At 44.3% G+C, this 19,279-nt stretch overlaps 1 protein-coding gene across 2 annotated transcripts in view; it reads right to left on the reverse strand.

Annotated features, from left to right (window-relative positions):
* The window catches only part of LOC125458775 (sodium- and chloride-dependent neutral and basic amino acid transporter B(0+)-like), a 51,056-nt gene extending 36,501 nt beyond the window's left edge, over positions 1 to 14,555 (reverse strand). Inside the window, exons 1-4 of one of the 2 annotated variants that reach the window (XM_048544419.1) lie at positions 14,311 to 14,555; positions 12,889 to 13,042; positions 9,618 to 9,749; positions 1,106 to 1,273 (exon numbers count right to left, since the gene is read on the reverse strand). In XM_048544419.1, coding sequence (XP_048400376.1) covers positions 1,106 to 1,273; positions 9,618 to 9,749; positions 12,889 to 13,042; positions 14,311 to 14,313 — 457 coding nt within the window. In that variant the 5' untranslated portion in view covers positions 14,314 to 14,555. The remainder of the gene's footprint in view (positions 1 to 1,105; positions 1,274 to 9,617; positions 9,750 to 12,888; positions 13,043 to 14,310) is intronic. The other variant, XM_048544418.2, reaches the window with a different exon arrangement.
* Between the last annotated feature and the right edge of the window lie 4,724 nt (positions 14,556 to 19,279).

Consider the following 19,279-nt stretch of genomic DNA (forward strand, 5'->3'; position numbering starts at 1 on the left):
GGCCCCAAGATGACTTTCCATATTAAGCAGAGGTTCACCTGCACATCTGCCAATGTGGTATACTGCATCCATTGTACCTGGTGTGGCTTCCTCTACATTGGGGAAACCAAGCGGAGGCTTGGGGACCGCTTTGCAGAACACCTCCGCTCGGTTCGCAATAAACAACTGCACCTCCCAGTTGCAAACCATTTCCATTCCCCCTCCCATTCTTTAGATGACATGTCCATCATGGGCCTCCTGCAGTGCCACAATGATGCCACCCGAAGGTTGCAGGAACAGCAACTCATATTCCGCTTGGGAACCCTGCAGCCCAATGGTATCAATGTGGACTTCACCAGCTTCAAAATCTCCCCTTCCCCCACCGCATCCCAAAACCAGCCCAGTTCGTCCCCTACCCCCACTGCACCACACAACCAGCCCAGCCCTTCCCCTCCACCCACTGCATCCCCAAACCAGTCCAACCTGTCTCTGCCTCCCTAACCTGTTCTTCCTCTCACCCATCCCTTCCTCCCACCCCAAGCCGCACCTCCATCTCCTACCTACTAACCTCATCCCACCTCCTTGACCTGTCCGTCTTCCCTGGACTGACCCATCCCCTCCCTACCTCCCCACCTATACTCTCCTCTCCACCTATCTTCTTTTCTCTCCATCTTCGGTCCGCCTCCCCCTCTCTCCCTATTTATTCCAGAACCCTCACCCCATCCCCCTCTCTGATGAAGGGTCTAGGCCCGAAACGTCAGCTTTTGTGCTCCTGAGATGCTGCTTGGCCTGCTGTGTTCATCCAGCCTCACATTTTATTATTTATAACTATCTGTTCTGCCTGCAACCTAAGGTATATTTACAACCTAAAGTGCATTGAATTCCCTACTATAAATGATCATTATTTTCAATAAAGTTTTCCCTGTATTCAAACAAGAAAGCTATGATAGTTTATCCTTGGAAGTCCAGTGACTCAGTAATAATATTCTGGTTGCTGATGTCTATCCAAGGCTTCCTGTTGTACATTTCCGGAACCTATATTCCACGTCTCTCCCTCGCTTGGACTGACAGAATGAACAGTGAACAATCAATGTTTGTGCTTCCCCAGTAGAAGTGTGCACTTTACCTTTGGGAGTCCTGCTGCATGTTTCATCTGCTCCCCACCAACTGAAGCAGTCTGCCCACGGCAGGGGTGATTGGAAGGAAGCGAACAGGTAGTACAGACTGTAGGCCAGGATGCAGGTATACGAAATGATTTCGATTGCTTCAACTAGAACCATATTTACACCCACACCTTAAAATTGAACAAGGAATACGAGATTAGATTTGAAACTGCTTTGAAATATAACATAGAACATAGAGAATATAGAACAATACAACACAGGAACAGGCCCTTCTGCCCTCAATGTTGTACCGAACATAATGGCAAATTAAATTGATCCCTTCTGCCTGCCTTTGGTCTATATCCCTCCATTGCTTGTGTACTCATGTGCTCTTCTAAAAGTCTCTTAAATGCCCCTATCACATCTACATTCACCACCACCCCTGGCAGTGCATCCCAGACTCCTATCACTCTCTGTGTAAAAAACGTACCCCTCACATCTCCTTTGAACTTTCCCCCTCACCTTAAATCATGCCCCCTTGCATTAGACATTTCAGCTCTGGGAAAAAGGTTCTGATCATCAACCCTATCTATGCATTTCATAATTTTATAAACTTTTATCACGTCTTCCTGCAGCTTCTGCTACTCCAGAGAAAACAATCCTAGTTTTTCTCACCTCTCCTTATAGCTCATACCCTCTAATCTGGGCAGCATTCTGGTAAATCTCTTCTGCACCCTCTCCAGTGACTCTCCATCCTTCCTATAATGTGGTGACCAGAGTTGAACGCATTACTCAGAGACAAGTCTCAAAAAGCTGCAATATGACATCCTGACTCTTGTACTCAACTCCCCGAACAATAAGGGCAAGCATGTCATTTGCCTTCTTTACCACCCTATCTACTTTTGTGGCTACTTTCAGGGAGCTGTGGTGTTGAATTTCTCTGTACATCAGTGCTGTTCAGGGTCCTGCAATTAACTGTATGCTTTTCCTTAACATTTGATCTCCCAAAGTGCAGCATCTCAGACTTACCCAGATTAAAGCCTACCTGCCATTTTTTTGCCCACTTCTGCAACTGATCTTTATCCCATTGTATTCTTTGACAACCTTCTACACTATGTATAGTTCTACCAATATTTGTATTGTCTGCAAACTTACTAACCCACTCATCTACTCAGAGGTCCCAGTATGGGTCCCTACAGAACACCACTAGACATAGACCTCCCATCGCTACAGGGTTCCCAAGTGGAATATGAGTTGCTGTTCCTGCAACCTACGGGTGGCATCATTATGGCACTGCAGGAGGACCAGGATGGACATGTCGTCTAAGGAATGGGAGGGGGAGTTAAAATGGTTCACGGCTGGGAGGTGCACTTGTTTATTGCGAACCGAGCGTAGGTGTTCTGCAAAGCAGTCCCCAAGCCTCCGCCTGGTCTTCCCAATGTAGAGGAAGCCACAACAGATACAGCGGATGCAGTATACTACATTGGCAGATGTGCAGGTGAACACCTGCTTGATGTGGAAAGTCATCTTGGGGCCTGGGATGGGGTTGAGGGAGGAGGTGTGGGGGCAAGTGTAGCACTTCCTGCGATTGTAGGGGAACGTGCTGGATGTGGTGGGGTTGGAGGGGAGTATGGAGTGAACAAGGGAGTCCTGGAGAGAGTGGTTTCTCCGGAAGGCAGACAAGTGTGGGGATGGCAAAATGTCTTTAGTGGTGGGGTTGGATTGTAGATGGCGGAAGTGTTGGAGGATGATGCGTTGTATCCGGAGGTTGGTGGGGTGGTATGTGAGGACTAGGGGGATTCTTTTTTGGCGGTTATTGCGGGGGCGGGGTGTGAGGGATGAGTTGCAGGAAATGCGGGAGACTCGGTCGAGGGTGTTCTCAAACACTGGCGGGGGGAAGTTGCAGTCCTTGAAGAATGAGGACATCTGGAATATACAGGAGTGGAATGCCTCAACCTGGGAGCAGATGCGGCGGAGGTGAAGGAATTGGGAATAGGGGATGGAATTTTGGCAAGAAGGTGGGTAGGAGGAGGTGTATTCTAGGTAGCTGTGGAAGTTGGTGGGCTTGAAGTGGACATCAGTTTCTAGACGGTTGTTTGAGATAGAGACTGAGAGGTCCAGGAAGGTGAGAGATGTGTTGGAGATGATCCAGGTGAACTTGAGGTTGGGATGGAGGGTGTTAGTGAAGTGGATGAACTGTTCGAGCTCCTCTTGGGAGCACAAGGTGCCACCGATACAGTCATCAATGTAACGGAGGAAGAGGTGGGCTTTGGGGCCTGTGTAGGTGCAGAAGAAGGGCTGTTCCAAGTAACCTACAAATAGGCAGGCATAGCTTGGGCCCATGTGGGTACCTATGGCCACCTCCTTTGTCTGTAGGAAGTGGGAGGAATCGAAAGAGAAGTTGTTGAGGGTGAGGACGAGTTTGGCTAGGCGGATGAGGGTGTTAGTGGAGGGGGACTGGTCGGGTCTGCGGGACAGGAAGAAGTGGAGGGCCTTTAGGCCATCTGCATGGAGAATGCAGATGTATAGGGACAGGACATCCATGGTGAAAATGAGGTGTTGGGGACCGGGGAATTGGAAATTCTGGAGGAGGTGGAGAGCAATGGTAGCATCACAGATGTAGGTAGGGATTTCCTGGACCAAGTGGGAGAAAATGGAGTCCAGATAGGTGGAGATGAGTTCGGTGGGGCAGGAGAAGGTGAAGACAATGGGTTGACCAGCGCAGGCGAGTTTGTGGATTTTGGGAAAGAGATAGAAGCGGGCGGTGCAGGTTGGGTAACAATGAGGTTGGAGGCTGTGGGTAGGAGGTCCCCTGAGGTGATGAGGTTGTGAATGGTTTGAGAGATGATGGTTTGGTACTCGGGCATGGGGTCATGATCCAGGGGGCTGCAGGAGGATTTGTCGGAGGGCTGGCGCCTGGCCTCGGCGATGTAGAGGTCAGTGTGCCATACTACCACTGCGCCTCCCTTGTCTGCGGGTTTGATGGTGAGGTTGGGGTTGGAGTGGAGGGCTGCCCGTTCTGCAGGGGAGAGGTTGGAGTGGGTGAGCGGGGTGGAGAGGTTGAGGCGACTGATATTTCGATGGCAGTTGGAGATGAAGAGGTCGAGGGAGGGTAGGAGGCCTGGGGGTGGTGTCCAGTTGGAGGAATTGTGTTGGAGGCGGGTGAAGGGGTCAGTGGAGGGACGGTTAGGCCCTTATCTGCCTTCCGGAGAGACCACTCTCTCCGTGACTCCCTTGTCTGCTCCACACTCCCCTCCAATCCCACCACACCCGGCACTTTCCCCTGCAACCGCAGGAAGTGCTATACTTGCTCCCATACCTCCTTCCTCACCCCCATCCCAGGCCCCAAGATGACTTTCCACATCAAGCAGATGTTCACCTGCACATCCACCAATGTGGTGTACTACATCCGCTGAATCCGTTGTGTGTTCCTCTACATTGGGGAAAACAAACGGAGGCTTGGGGATCGCTTTGCAGAACACCTATGCTCGGTTCACAATAAACAAATGCATCGCTCAGTCGCGAACCATTTTAAGTTCCCCTCCCATTCCTCAGATGACATATCCATCCTAGGCCTCCTGCAGTGCCACACTGATGCCACCTGTAGATTGCAGGAACAACAACTCACATTCCGCTTGGGAAACCTGCAGCCCCATGGTATCAATGTGGATTTGACAAGCTTCAAAATCTCCCCTCCGCCCCTGCATCCCAAAACCATTCCAGCTCATCCCAGCCTCCCTAACCTGTTCTTCCTCTCACCTATTCCCTCCTCTGACCTCAAGCTGCACCTCCATTTCCTACCTACCAACTTCATCCCAATCCCTCGACCTGTCTGTCCTCGCCGGACTGACCTATTCCCTCCCTACCTCCCCACCTTTACTCTCCCCTCCACCTATCTTCTCCTCTATCCATCTTCGGTCTGCCTCCCCCTCTCACCCTATTTATTTCAGAATCCTCTTCCCATCCCCCTTTTCTGATGAAAAGTCTAGGCCCGAAACGTCAGTTTTTGTGCTCCTAAGATGCTGCTTGGCCTGCTGAGTTCATCCAGCTCCACACTTTGTTGCCCCTTACCTTGCCATCTTTGTCCTCCCTCCTTACTGGAACATGCCAATCCTGAACTCTGATCAGCAGGTCTTTAAACAATTCCCACAAGTAAAATGAATTCCTTCACTCAGATTAACTTGTCTAGTTGCCAGATGGCACTGAAATTTCTGTTTTTTTTTTGTGTGTCCATAATTCTCTGGAGTTATGTGACGGATGAGTATGAGCTGTACTTTAATTCCAAGCACCTTAATATGAACGGATATGTTTCTAATTATTGACATGTAGAACTTTTGAGTCCTCCTAACTTCAAATGTCACATCTTCAAGGCAGTTGCAACGAAAATTATCAGCTGGGATTTTCAGGGTCCAGGACATGTCTATGCCAGTTATGTATTTTAGAAGGTTGGAGGGAGGGGATCCCACATGAAGAGACTGAAGTCGATGTTCATCTGAGAAATAAGGTAATACTAAAGCCAATAGGCTGAGATTTTACTGGCCTGTCCAAATATCATGCAAAGTGCAGAAGGGCTGATCTGAATCCTATGAAGGCAGCAAAGAATTATCCACTGAGTGAGGCCACACATCTTAACAGCAAGGTTAGATCACTGAGGGCATTACCTTTTACCGTGAATAAAAATAAGAAAGGTATCCATTTGTACAGCCTTTTATGGGAAATCTCTATGCACCCTACAGCTAATTTATAGCAGGAGACAATGGCCTAGTGGTATTATTGCTGGGCTGTTATTCCAGAGATCCAGATAATGTCCTGGGGATGAGAATGCGAATCCGACCATGACAGATGGTAGAATTTGAATTCAAGGTCTGGAATTAAGAGTTGTCTAATGACTCATAAAAAGGCTGAATAAAATGTTTGAGTCTTTGTTTTTGACATTTGTAATAGTACCATTTCAATCAGTTCTTGTATAGCAGAATATAATTAGCGTTTCCCTTCCCCTTTTCTTTTGCATAATAAATCATTTTATTTCTAAGATAGTGAGTATGATAGCAGCTTTCATTGAGTTTGAAAGCAATGTAGTTCAATCAGAAATTATATCAAAAGCACAAATTGTATTTAATACAAATTATATTGAATAAACTGTGAAGGGAAAAATTGGCTGAGGGTGAATTATGACCCAAAATGCGAGGTAAGAAAATAAACAGGCAATGGTTAACACCGAGCAATTAATAAAGATGACTGGATATCACAGACCCCTGCCACATACAGGTTTGGTAGAGATGCATGTAATATGGGATGGCAGGCTAACCAACAAGATTCCTGCATACTCTCTGAATTTACTCTCAGAGCTCGGAACAAGGTCAGCAGCTCTCTCACTATATGTGAAGAATTAACAGTCAAATGATTCGTTAAAGACTCAAACAACTACAGCATTACACTGCGCACACCATCAAACAGTTGGTGCAGGCAGGAGTGTGATTCCTTTCTTGTAACAATGTGTAAAACAGCAAGACTTAAGGATGAGTGCCTTCTACCCATTGGCGGACACTGCCTGAGAAGATGTGATGCCAATCCACCATACCTCCTTGTATTTTAAAACTCCTTGCTGCCCACAAAGTGGAAACCTCTCCTTGCCTTTCACCCAGCACACAACATCCTCCCCAGTATCAAACCCCGAAGTATGGAATCCAACAGTCCTCCTGTGTGGATCTGCTTGCAGTCCCAACAGCCACCACTAGAGAGCTCTGCTAATATCATGTCTGCCACAGTTTCCAGCTAAACAGATTGGCTGGTATCAGCATTGGGCAGGGTGTTCTCCACTGTGTTTCATATTTGTCCTGCCCATAGTGCTTTAAGGCTTGTTTTGGCCTGTGAGTTCACTGCTGATTTTGCTTCTGGAAGAGCTGGGGAGACAAACTATCTGAATTCACTCTCCCTATTTCACAATAAAAATGCATTCTTTTTAAGCACAGAAACCTACCAAGGGATATGTTCCAATCGTGGGAACAAAAAAAATCAAAAGTCACATTGGGTTAGAGGAAGACAACTATAACGTTTCGAAATGAAAGTAAATAAAAGATTCAGAGCATTTTAGCAAGGAGAACTAATAAAAAGATTAGGAAACGGAAAATAGAATAAGAAACTAAATAAAACTGAAAGAATGCGGATGCTGTAAATCAGGAACAAAAACAAAGTTGCTGGAAAAGTTCAGCAGGTCTGGCAGCATCTGTGAAAGAAAAAACAGAGTTAACGTTTTGGGTCAGGTGACCCTTCTTCAGAAGAGTTCTGAGGAGGGGTCACTAGACCCAAAATATTAACTCAGTTCTTTTCCTTCACAGATGCTGCCAGGCCTGCTGAGCTTTTCCAGAAACTTTGTTTTTGTTCCTGAGAAATATTGAAGCAGACTGTAAAAGCTTTTATAGATATGTTAAAAAGGAAAATAAAAGCAGAACCAGGCAGATGCAATTACAGATAACAAAGTGTGGAGCTGGATGAACACAGCTGATGAAGGGTCTAGGCCCGAAACATCAGCTTTTGTGCTCCTGAGATGCTGCTTGGCCTGCTGTGTTCATCCAGCTCCACACTTTGTCATCTTGGATTCTCCAGCATCTGCAGTTCCCATTATCATAGATGCAATTACAGCCCACTTAGAAAATAATGACAGGATTTGGCACAGTCTACATGGATTTATAAATTGGAATTCATTTTTTTGAAGACCCGTAAGAGGTTAAAGGATCTACAAAACAATATATAGTGGAGAACCTCTAGATGTTGTCAGTTTAGATGTTCAGAATGTTTTCAAAAAGGATCCACACGGGAAGGTAGTAAATAAAATCATAGAATTCTTGCAGTGTGGAAACAGGCCCTTCAGCCCAACAAGTCCACACAGACCCTCAGAGCATCCCAACCAGACCCCTCCCTAATCTGCACATCACTGAACACGATAGGCAATTTCGCATGACCAATCCACCTAGCCTGCACATTTTTTGGACTGTGGGAGGAAACCTGTGCTGACACGGGGAGAATGTGCAAACTCCACACAGTCAGTCACCTAAGGGTAGAATCAAACCTGGGTTCCTGGTGCTGTGAGGCAGCAGAACTAACAACTGAGCCACCGTAAAGCACATGGGAGTGGAAGGACGATATATCAACATGGATTGAGAAACGATTAATGGTCACAAAGGAGTGCAGGTACAAATGGTTCAATTTTAGTTTGGCCGACTTCAACTAGTGTGGTTTGACAGGGATCAGAGTTTGGGACCCAGCTATTTACAACTGATGGGAATTTTTTCAATCAAAATAAAATACTGCAGATGCTGACAACCTGAAACAAACTCAGAGAATGCTGGAGAAACTCAGCAGGCCTGGCAGCATCTATAAGCAGAGAAACAGTGTTAACATTTCGAGTCCAGTGTGACTCATTTTCAGTGGGGATTAAACATCACATTTCTAAGTTTGCAGGTGTAGTTTAGAAGAATGAGAAGTGATCTGATGCCATCATGCCAAATTCTTACAGGGACTGACGTGGTCAATGCAGGAAGGAGGTTTCCTATATTAGAATAAAGGGTGGGTCATTTTGGAATGTGATGAGTCAGAATTTCATCAATTAATCAATCAAAAAGGGAGGCAGAGCGGTTGAATATTTGGACGTGTCTTCCCTCAAGGATAGTGGAAACTCAATAGTTTAGCATGATCAAGACTGAGATTGATAGATTTCTATATATCTAGAGACACAGGATTACTGCAGGAAACTGGAATTGAAGTAGCAACCTTGATCTCATTGAGTGACAGAGTTTGTTCAAAATATGACAGGGTTCTCCTCTTCATTGGCCTCAACATATTACAGCTTAGTCTTGAGGATCATATCGCTTCTCTTTACAAGGCTACTTCTTTGAAAATAGAACACAAATATCTTACATTATGAACATGGAGCAGCATAGAAAGGTATTTCACTGGTTTGGAGAACCGGGTGATTGCCCTGAACCATTAAAATCTCCTTTAAGATATTTATACTGGAGAAAATCATCACTAATTGACTCACTGTGGTTTTAGATGTTGTTGCAGATCCCAGCAGAATCACCCAGAATATCACGCTCATAAATAAGTTTGATCATATTAAGGAGTTAACAAACTGAACTCTCTGGCTGTTCCAGGTGGTATACTTCAGTTAGAGTCACAGAGTCATACAGTGTTACAGCACAGGAAGATACTCTTCAACCTATTGTATCTGTACTGGCTGTCAAGAACTGATCTACTGAAACCGCATTTCCCAGCACTTAGCCTTATATGCTATGGTGTTTCAAATGATCATCTAGACAGTTCTTAAATGTTGTAGTGGTTCTTGCCTCTAACACCCTTTCAGAAAGCAAATTTGAAACGTTGAAAGGTAACTTTCCACCCACCGTTTTGATTGTGAACATTTCTGCAAGGTCACCAACATCTGGTGAAGGATATACAGCAACTATATTCATAGATCTGAAACACAATTGCTCATTTAAACTGTTGTCAAGTTAAGTTTGTTCAGTGGACACTAACCCTGTAAGATGGGCACGGCCTTCCACACTGCAATGGGCCCAAGGCTGGCAAACTGCCCAAAGGAAGTTTCCAAGAAGAACATTGGCATCCCAACAAGTGCCAACATCACAGTGTAGGGAATAAGGAAAGCACCTGGAAAATATAGAAAAGGGTAAGTTAAATAGATTGCCTGAATGTTAATGTCACCAGGTTTCATTAAGCTGCTTTCAATTGATGTTTAAAAAACTAAATAGTTCTTTTCATATTAAGACTGGAACAAAATGTTGTTGTTGACACAACAGTGCCACTGCTGATTGCAGGTTGAATAAGATGTAAATACAAAAAAGACACAATCAACATTTAGGGATCTACACCACTATGTTGCTCCTAAAACCTTAGGTCAGCCAGACCTGCTGATTTCTCCAGCATCATCTGTGTTTGTTTCGGATTTCCAGCAGATGCAGTATTTTGCGTTTATTTACCCTAGTTCATCGTATTTGGCAGCCTCAAGATTACTGTCAGAAAAAAAATGTGCGATTGCAATACGGTCAAGAGGTTGGAAAGGGCTTCATTACAGGGTTGGAGCTTGTAGTGATTGTAGAGTCAGTATTGCCACCTAAAACTTCTTACATTGATTCTATTTCCTTCAGGAGAGCTGTTTCTGTCACGTTTATGGCTCAGGAAGAAGAATCATGATTGTAGCAAAACATAGTGTGATACCAGAATAGAAGGCTATCTGTAAGCAGGGCAATTGTAACAGGAGTGCCAGAGAGACTCTCCAAATTTAGAGTGATGTATCACATTCTCCACAAAGTCCCTGCCATTAGTGGGCCCCAACATTACCTCTGTAAGCTGTTTCCTGTCTTGGGAGGAGGAAGGGACAGACACTGGAAAGAGGAGGAGAGAGGGACGAGGTGACATTGACTTCCCTGTGTATGGGTATAGGGAGATTGTGAGGCTATCCCTTAATCAACACAGGCTCCCCCACCCTAACAATTACCAACCATTTAGCAACATCACACTCACTTCAAAATCTCTCACCCAGAAGTTCCTGCACAAACATCAATCAATGAAAGCCACCAATAAAAAACCTTTACTAACCAGCTTTAGACCACTGTACTCTTCACCATTGTGTGCAAGCCTTTATTACCTGCCTTTCAGATACACCACACTGCCTAATGTTACATTGTTGCCCCAGTGACTGAAGCTTCGCTCATGGAAACTACCAGCTCTCACAGCGGGAAACTACAGACGGCCATGCATCGTGTCTACAAACACAACAGGATTTGACGGCCTGGCTTCAGATTGGGGTGGGCACAGTGGCCCAGTGGTTAGCGTAGAATCCGAGAGTCATACAACACAGAAACAGATGCTTCAATCAAAGTTTCCACACTGACCAGACATCCCAATCTGAGCTGGGTCCATTTACCAGCGTTTGGCCATGTCCCTCTAAACCTTTCCTATTCATGTACCCATCCAGATACCTTTTAGATGTTGCAAATTGTACTAGTAATTGTACTACTACTTCCTCTGGCAGCTCATTTCATATACACACTATCCTCTGCGTGAAAAGATTGCCCTTCAGTCCTTTTTAAATATTTCCTCTCTCTTCTGAAACGTATGCCCTCTAGTTTTGGACTCTACCACCCTGGGTTAAAGATCATGGCTGTTCCTCGTATCGATGCCCCTCAGGAATTTACAAACTTCTGTAAGGTCACCCTTCACCCTCCGATGTGCCAGGGAAAATTGCCGCAGCCTATTCAGCCTCTCCCTATAGCTCAATTCCTCCAATCCCAGTAACATCCTTGTAAATCTTTTCTGCACCCTCTCAACAGCATTCTTCCTATAGAAGGGCAAACAGAATTGAATGTAGTATTCTAAAAGTGGCCTTATCAACATCCAGACGAGCCTAGATGATCAACAACCATTAGATGACCATAAGTGGCCTTACCAGTGTCTTAGACAGACACAACTTGATGGCCAAACTCCTATACTCAAAGCTCTGACCAATGAAAGCACATGCGCCAAATGCTTTCTTCACCACCCTGTCCACCTGAGACTCCATTTTCGAGGAGCTATGCACCTGCGACCCAAGGTTCCTGTTCAGCAACATTCCCCAGGGCCCTACCATTAACTGTATAAATCCTGCTCTGGTTATCCTTCTCCAGTTTTCCCCCATTTTCCCACACGGCCGTGTCTTGTTGGCTTTGCACTGAGCAGTGTGGACAATCGCTCTTTCACCACCTTTAAAGTTAGAAGTCCCTCGACACCAGGTTATAGTCCAACACTTTTATTCAAAATCACAAGCTTTTTGGGCCACTGCCCCTTTGCCAGGTGAAGTGTCAGTTTAGAGAGCTGGAACATTCCAGCTGTTCACACTGTGTGGAGTTTGCACATTCTCCCTGTGTCTGCATGGGTTCCTGTCGGGTTACCCTGTTTCCTCCCAAAGTCCGAAAGTGTGCAGGTTAGGTGGATCGGCCTTGATATGTTATCCCATACTGTTCAGGAATGTACAAACTAGGTGGATTAGCCAGGGAAAATGTAGGGTTGCAGAGGTAGGATGGTGGGGTGGGAGGGTTGGTGCAGACTTGATGGGCTGAATGGCCTCTATTTGACTGTAGCAATTCTCTGATCCTCAAAGAGATGCATAACTTGACATGGGCAGCGGTAGTCTGGACTGGCTGCTTGAGAGGCAACAGGAAGGTTGAATAGCATCGGTGGGATTACAAATACTGCCATCTCGATCGGAAATAGCGCATCTGTCTTTCACAAAGCCAGATGTCCAGTTATGTCCAGTTCGGTGATCTTCTCAAATTTGTTGAACTGCTGTCAAACACAAAGAAGCACAAATAAATAAGATTCCTAAGAAGGGTCACTGGAGCAAACTCTTTGAAATTGAAGCCCTTTCTGAGACGCTGTGCTCTGTTCTCCTCTGAACTCTCCACAGTCTCCAAAACTAATGACAAACGGATACCACCTGAAACACTGAAATAATCTACCAGTCACCAAATGCAGATTTTGAAGTCGGCATCAGCTTCCATCTAGTCAGAACGGTTAGTTGTTTTTGTAGCACCTGTTTGTGATTGTACATTTGTGTTAATTTGCAGACGCGCTGGCATTATAATTGAAATTTGATAACAGTGCGAATATGGGGTAAGTGTGGATGGTATAACTGTTGGTGACTGCAGGTTAAAATGCTCTCTGGTTCACTGAATGCTATTTTCTTAACACCATTTAATTATGCAATTAATGTATTTTGCCCTCCCCTGCGTTTTAGATTTCACGACAGTACCTCCTCCATTTCTGTAAGCCAGGTAAGGAAATCTCCAGACATTACCCAGACCCACAGCAGAGCCGATCACTGACAGCAAGTAGTCAGTCTTTGAGGACCAGTTCCCCCGCTCCACATTCTCATCACCTTCAGCCGCATATTCACTGGCAGCAGCCTGGGGAAAAGAGAGGAGTTGTCTGATTCAAAAATAAACGGAAATTCAGCAGGTCCGGCAGAACTTGCAGACAGAAAGCAGAGTTAATGTTTCCAGTCCGGTGACCCTCCTTCACCACTGATTGCATGTGGGAATAAACACTAAATGCTGATGACAGAGACTAAGCCAACAAAGCCCAGAGGGGAAGAAAGAAGGTTAGGCAAGAGGATGGTTTATGGAATGCCAGAAAAGCGCATAAAGTTGATAATGGGGACCATGAGTCAGTGAAAATTGATTGACTTGGTTAAAAACAACCTACGTCATGACAGGGCCTAAGGTGGGTGAAGGACATTGTTAGCTCAGTTGGCTGGATGGCTGGTTTGCGATGTAAAGTGATGCCAATTCCTGCTCTGTCTGAGGTTACTATGAAGGACCCTCCTTCTCAACCCCTCCCCTCGCCTCAGCTTTAACAACCACCAGTCATCTCTCCCTAATGAGAGAGCAGTCCTATGGTCTGATAGGACTGTGGTGGCTTTACCTGAGAAGGTGCTCAGGCCCTAAAATTACAGAACTTGATATGGAGTCCTGAAGGCTGCAAGGTCCCCAAGCAGAAAAAGAAATGCAGTTCTTCCAGCACGCACTCAGCCTTGCTGGAGCACTGCAGCAAACCTGAGACAGAGATGTCGGCCAGGGAACACAGTAATGTGACAAAGTGACGGGTAACTGGAAGTTCAGGGCCATTTTACAGAGTGCAGATGCTGCACAGAGCAATTGCCCAGCCTGCAATTTGTCAGTCCAGTCCAGTGTAAAGAAGACCATATTCTCAGCAGCGGATACAGTAGACTTGATTGAGTGAAGTGTGGGAAATAGGCCAAACACAGCTAAATACCCTGTCAACTCCAGTGACGGGGAATCCTCTCTTGAGGAGAAAGGTAACCCCTTTTCAGGTGCCCCTGCATCAAAGCAGTGTCATCAGAACACATGCACCAGAGGCAGAGGAACGGGGAGAATGGATGGAGTCCTTGCAGAAGCAGGGTGTGAGAATGAATAGTCCAGGTAACAGTGGGAGCTGGTGCGGTTGTACTCGATGAAGGCTGATTTGGCTTTGTCCACCCAGAGCACAAGCACAAAATACAGTTTCCACCCACAGGACAAACAAGGTCCGTGTTCCCCTTTTACCAGCAATCAGTTTGTAAACACCCTGAACCCACAGAGAAGCTCTGTAATTCATGACAACTAAAATCCCCAAGTCATCCACACCTCGCAGAGTTTTATTTTAGATTACTTACCATGTCCTCTGGAGCATGTGCTTGATGCTAAATCGGTGAGAACCCAAATAAAGCTAATTCTCTTTTGTCCATCCAACGACTGCTGAAAGATTCTTCTGTGACTGAGGGTATGCTTGAAGAAGTCACCACGTTACAGTGCAATAGTTGAAGAAGTGACAGATTTCTGAAACAGAGTCTAAGTGCAGTGCAAAGTACAGTAACTCTTACACTTGTGATTTGAAGTACGTGCAGCTCTGCTTAACAGATTACAGGTTTACCTAAGATTCCAGAATATTGAAGCTATTCATTGGCTATTGTGTGCATCAGAAGCAGAATTTTCAGTATCAAAGTGCATTTACCCTTTTGACTGCAGGTAAATTTTTAAAGAGGGCAGTACCTTATAGCTGTGCGTGTCAGAAAACAAGGGAAAATCAAACTCTCCGTGAATTCACTAAAATGGCAGAAGTTGCTTCTGAAACAGATAACAATCTATTAGACAATTTGAGTTCCTACAACCACTGCAAAAATACTTCTTTTCATTTTATTTATATAGCAATCTTTGTCTGAATTTTAACATTTTGACCCTTTCATGTGTGGATTGCCAGGTAAACTGGGAACCTGAAAATGTCAGCAGTTCACTTCTCCATAGCATTTTGACCCAGATGTTGAATTTGCATCGGTGTCCTGGGTTTCCTGAGCAGCTAGTTTGAGCTGGTGCGATGAATACATGCATCAGTTTGTTTTGGCTCCACTGTTTCCTGGGACTCCATGTGGATCAGAATTGAAAATCTACACATATGTTTTGACAGTCATAAACTGTAGTGATGGAGACTCAGTAGCAAAGTACCGTAGCAAGGGAGCAGTACAGTTCCATGATGTGGCCAGGGTATGATGTTTAATTACATATTCTTTCATGGGATGTGAGCATAACTGTCAAGACCAGCAATTGTTGTCTATCCCTCATTATCCTTTAAGTGAGTGACTGGCGAGAACATTTTAGAGGGTGGTTATGAACTAGTCAACCACATTGTTGTAGATCTGGAGTCATATATAGGATAGACTCAATAAAGGCAGCAGATTACCTTCCCCGAAGAACATTAGCAAGCCAGATAGGTTTTTGTAACAATTGCCGAAAGTAGCCACAGTCACTGAGACTAACTTGGTATTAAAGATTTGCCAATCAATATATATCTGATGGAAGGATATGAATCCCAGAGGATTAGCCAGGTATATGAATTACTAGTCTAATATCATTACTATAATGCCACTATCTCACCTAAAATTATTTTCTTTTGTTTACTTCCTTTAGCTCAAAGAATATTAAATGTATTCTGGGAACCTTACTACTTCTTTAAACATTGAACTCTCTTAAACAAAAGACCAGTTTTTACTTTACGCTGCATCAGGTTATTCCATTCCACTAACCTCCCTTATTTATACTGTTGGTTTCAGATCACTCTCTTAGCAAGCTGTTATGCAAACCAGTCAAGTCCATTACTTCATCAGCTTATCTCACTTGCTACAGAAGTCTTAATCAGCTTGATTAGCACTGCGATGACTCAAAGGAACAGCAGAACCAATGGGCTGAATGACCTAATTCTGCTCTCAAACCTGAAGGTCATAGATCCATCTCTGAGAGTTGCAGATGTTGAACAATAACTTTAAGTGAAATGCTAAATTACAGGCAAACTTTGCACTTTGCACAACAGCAGCAGTCACTGGCAGACAGCACTCGCTCGTACGCAGTTACTGTCAGAAGTCATTGAAATATGTGGCCTTAGAATCCTTGTTTCATGTTCTAATTCTTGTTCATGCCCTTGCAGCTTGCCACAGGAGTTGCTGCTCAGGTCATTGAAGAGTCCTAAAAGGTCACTCACTCTGAGGAAACAGCATCATAGCACACTATCCACCTCCTCAGATACACAAAGCTCAGTAAGGCCGGCAAGGAAAGGAGGTGGGTTATGACCTGGTGAGTCACACGTCACAAGTGAACAAAAAGGTTTGTTGGACATAGGGACAGCAGTGCTGGGTCCCCATTAGAGGGTCCAGGCTTTTCCAGACTCTGCTCAATCAGTGTAGATGCGGAGAGTCATTTGAAGTTCTCTCAAGTTTTCTGCTGCGCTAAACAGAGATTGAAAGTGTTTATGGAGTCTTGCAGCACAAAAACACAATCCAGTCAGTCCATGATGAACATAATCCCAAACTAAACTAGTTCCACCCACCTGCTTGTGGCCCATATCCCTCCAAACCTTTCCTATTCATTTACCCATCCAAATGTCTTTTAAATGTTGTAATTGTACCCACATCCACCAATTCCTCAGGAATTTCATTCCAGATACGGATAACCCTCTGTGTAACAATTTTGTCTCTTATGTCTTTTTTAAATCTCTCTCCTCCTACCTTAAAAATGTGCCTTAAAATTCCCCATCTTAGGGAAAAGACAACTACTTATCAACTCTATCTATATCTCTCATTATTTTATAAACATTGATCAGGTCATCTCTCAACCTTCTATGCTCCAGTGAAAAAGCCCCAGGCTTTCCTTATAACTCAAGCCTTCCATGCCCAGCAGCACCCTAGTAAATCTCTTCTGAACCTCGTCCAGCTTAATAAAATCCTTCCTAGAAATGAGCGAACCCGACACAGTGTTCCAGAAGAGGCCTGAACAATATGCTGTACAACTTCAACATAACGTCCTAATTTAGCATGAATGCAAGTGTGCCAACCACCTTTTTAATTATCCTGTCTACATGTGACGCATCCCTGTAGCAATTGGCACGATGCCTCAGGCCTTAACACTGATGGAAGGAGAGTTAACCTGCATGGAACATCAGAGACAATGGGAACTGCAGATGCTGGAGAATCCAAGATAATAAAGTGTGAAGCTGGATGAACACAGCAGGCCAAGCAGCATCTTAGGAGCACAAAAGCTGACATTTTGGGCCTAGACCCTTCATCAGAGCGGTCTAGGCCCGAAACATCAGCTTTTGTGCTCCCGAGATGCTGCTTGGCCTGCTGTGTTCATCCAGCTTCACACTTTATTATCTTGGAACATCAGAGACAACAGGTAACTGAGAGTGTGCTGGTTCCCATTAATGATCAGATTGTCACCTTGGAGAACTGAGGGATATCTTAATTTTAGTGTTCAATGCCACAAGAAACTGCAGGAAAGAGCTCTCTGGCTCTTGGGTAACAAAAAAATGCCAATGGGATATGAAGAAAAGCGTGATGAGGGTTAAAAGTGTAAACGTGACTGAGTGTGGAACAGAGTAGGATGGTGGCATCAGGGAGGAGGTGAACTGCTGAGTGGCACATCACAGAAAAATAGTGCTGAGCTCCAACAGTCAAGACCTACAATTAATCCAGTTCATCATCATCATCTATCCATTAGAGAGGGACAGACCATTTTGTTACTTAAATTTTGTAGACTGCCACAGTGCTGCTCGTCCAAAGAGGCAGGACCCTCATGGATGGATGATAGGAAATGAACCTATCCCATTGGCATCATTTTGCATCATCTCCTAGGCATCGCAATTAACTAAATCCCTGATTAAATCCATCAAAGACACTAAATAGGAGTGCAGTCATCTTCAGGGAAGCAGTGTAACCCATCATAATTTGTAAACTCATTATGAATAACCAAAAATTACTACATATTAGATGCAAGCAAGTGCTCAGTGAGTTCAAATGGCGCAGGGGTTGCTAAATGGTGGAACGAAAAGAGATTTAGCTGTTTACTGATTTTGTATCTTTTCTGTCATCATCCTCCTTATGAAAATCTGGATTCCATTCCCTGCATTCTGTAATGAAAGCACAGAGATCAGTTCCATTCTTAACACCTCAGAACAGAAAGCAATCCTGTCTCACGTGCAGCAAGATCTGAGCAAAGTTGAAGAAAAGGCTGATGAGTAGCAAATATTGTTTGTGCCACAAAATTGCCAGGCAATGATGTAGTTTTAAGACATGTGTTTTATCCTTCTTTAGAGAGAGAGAGAGAAATTGGGGGACAAGTGCTCAGCAGTATATGATAAGATAGACAAGTTGTGAAGCCTTGTCTTTTTTAAAAATTTTTTGGAACAAAATTAGCAGCCTGAATGGGCGTAGTCGAATTTCTACAGAACCAGGATTTTTAGTTTAGATTTCAGCAGCTGCTGTTAGAGTCATGAAGTAGTGATAGCTATTTTTCCCTCTCAGTTACAGTCAAATGCTGGGAGTTTTCGGTCTGCTACTGGAGTTGCACATGAGACAATCTATTTTCTGAATTTGTCTTTTGCCAAGAGTTGCGGTTATAGAATGTTACTAAATTGGAACAGTTAATTTGTAATAGTTATTATGTCCATTATTCTGTTAAGCTTTCTAGTAAAGCTATTCCAATTCCTAATTTTTTGTGTTTTAATTATAGTGGATGAATAAAGTGTGTTTTATTTTAAATCTGGTGGTTTGACCAATCGAATTGCATCTGGAATGCAGCACTTAACATGGGCCTTTAAAATAAGAATAAGTTAGAGTCTAGACTATCCTCTGAATATTTTAAGAGGGTTTGGTCTGGTCCATAACAATGAGCACCTCCAAGTACAACTATTTGCCTTCAATTGGCATACAGCAGTATTACCATTGGTGAATCCCAAACAACCAACATCCTGAACAAAACTAAATTAATACAGTATCTTAAAGCCGAATATTCTGCTACATAGTTCATCTTCTTACTCTTCAAAATTTCTTGACTACGTGCAAGGCACAGCACAGGAAACTGTTGGGAAAAATGCCACTTGCCTGAATGGGTATAGCTCCAACAGCATTCAAGTAAATTGAGAGTACCCATGCAAAAACAGTTTCCCCGAGCTGCTAAAGATGCTCTCCCTGCAGCATCTACATAGGGTTGTAGATTGTACTATCTATGGGATGCAATACAGAAGCTGAGCAAGGTTTCACCAGCAGAACAATGCAAATCAAACCATAACAAATCACCCAAATGTGCAAGTGCATTGAA

This window comes from Stegostoma tigrinum, chromosome 15 (genome assembly GCF_030684315.1).
Source record: "Stegostoma tigrinum isolate sSteTig4 chromosome 15, sSteTig4.hap1, whole genome shotgun sequence".
Taxonomy (NCBI): Eukaryota; Metazoa; Chordata; class Chondrichthyes; order Orectolobiformes; family Stegostomatidae; genus Stegostoma; species Stegostoma tigrinum.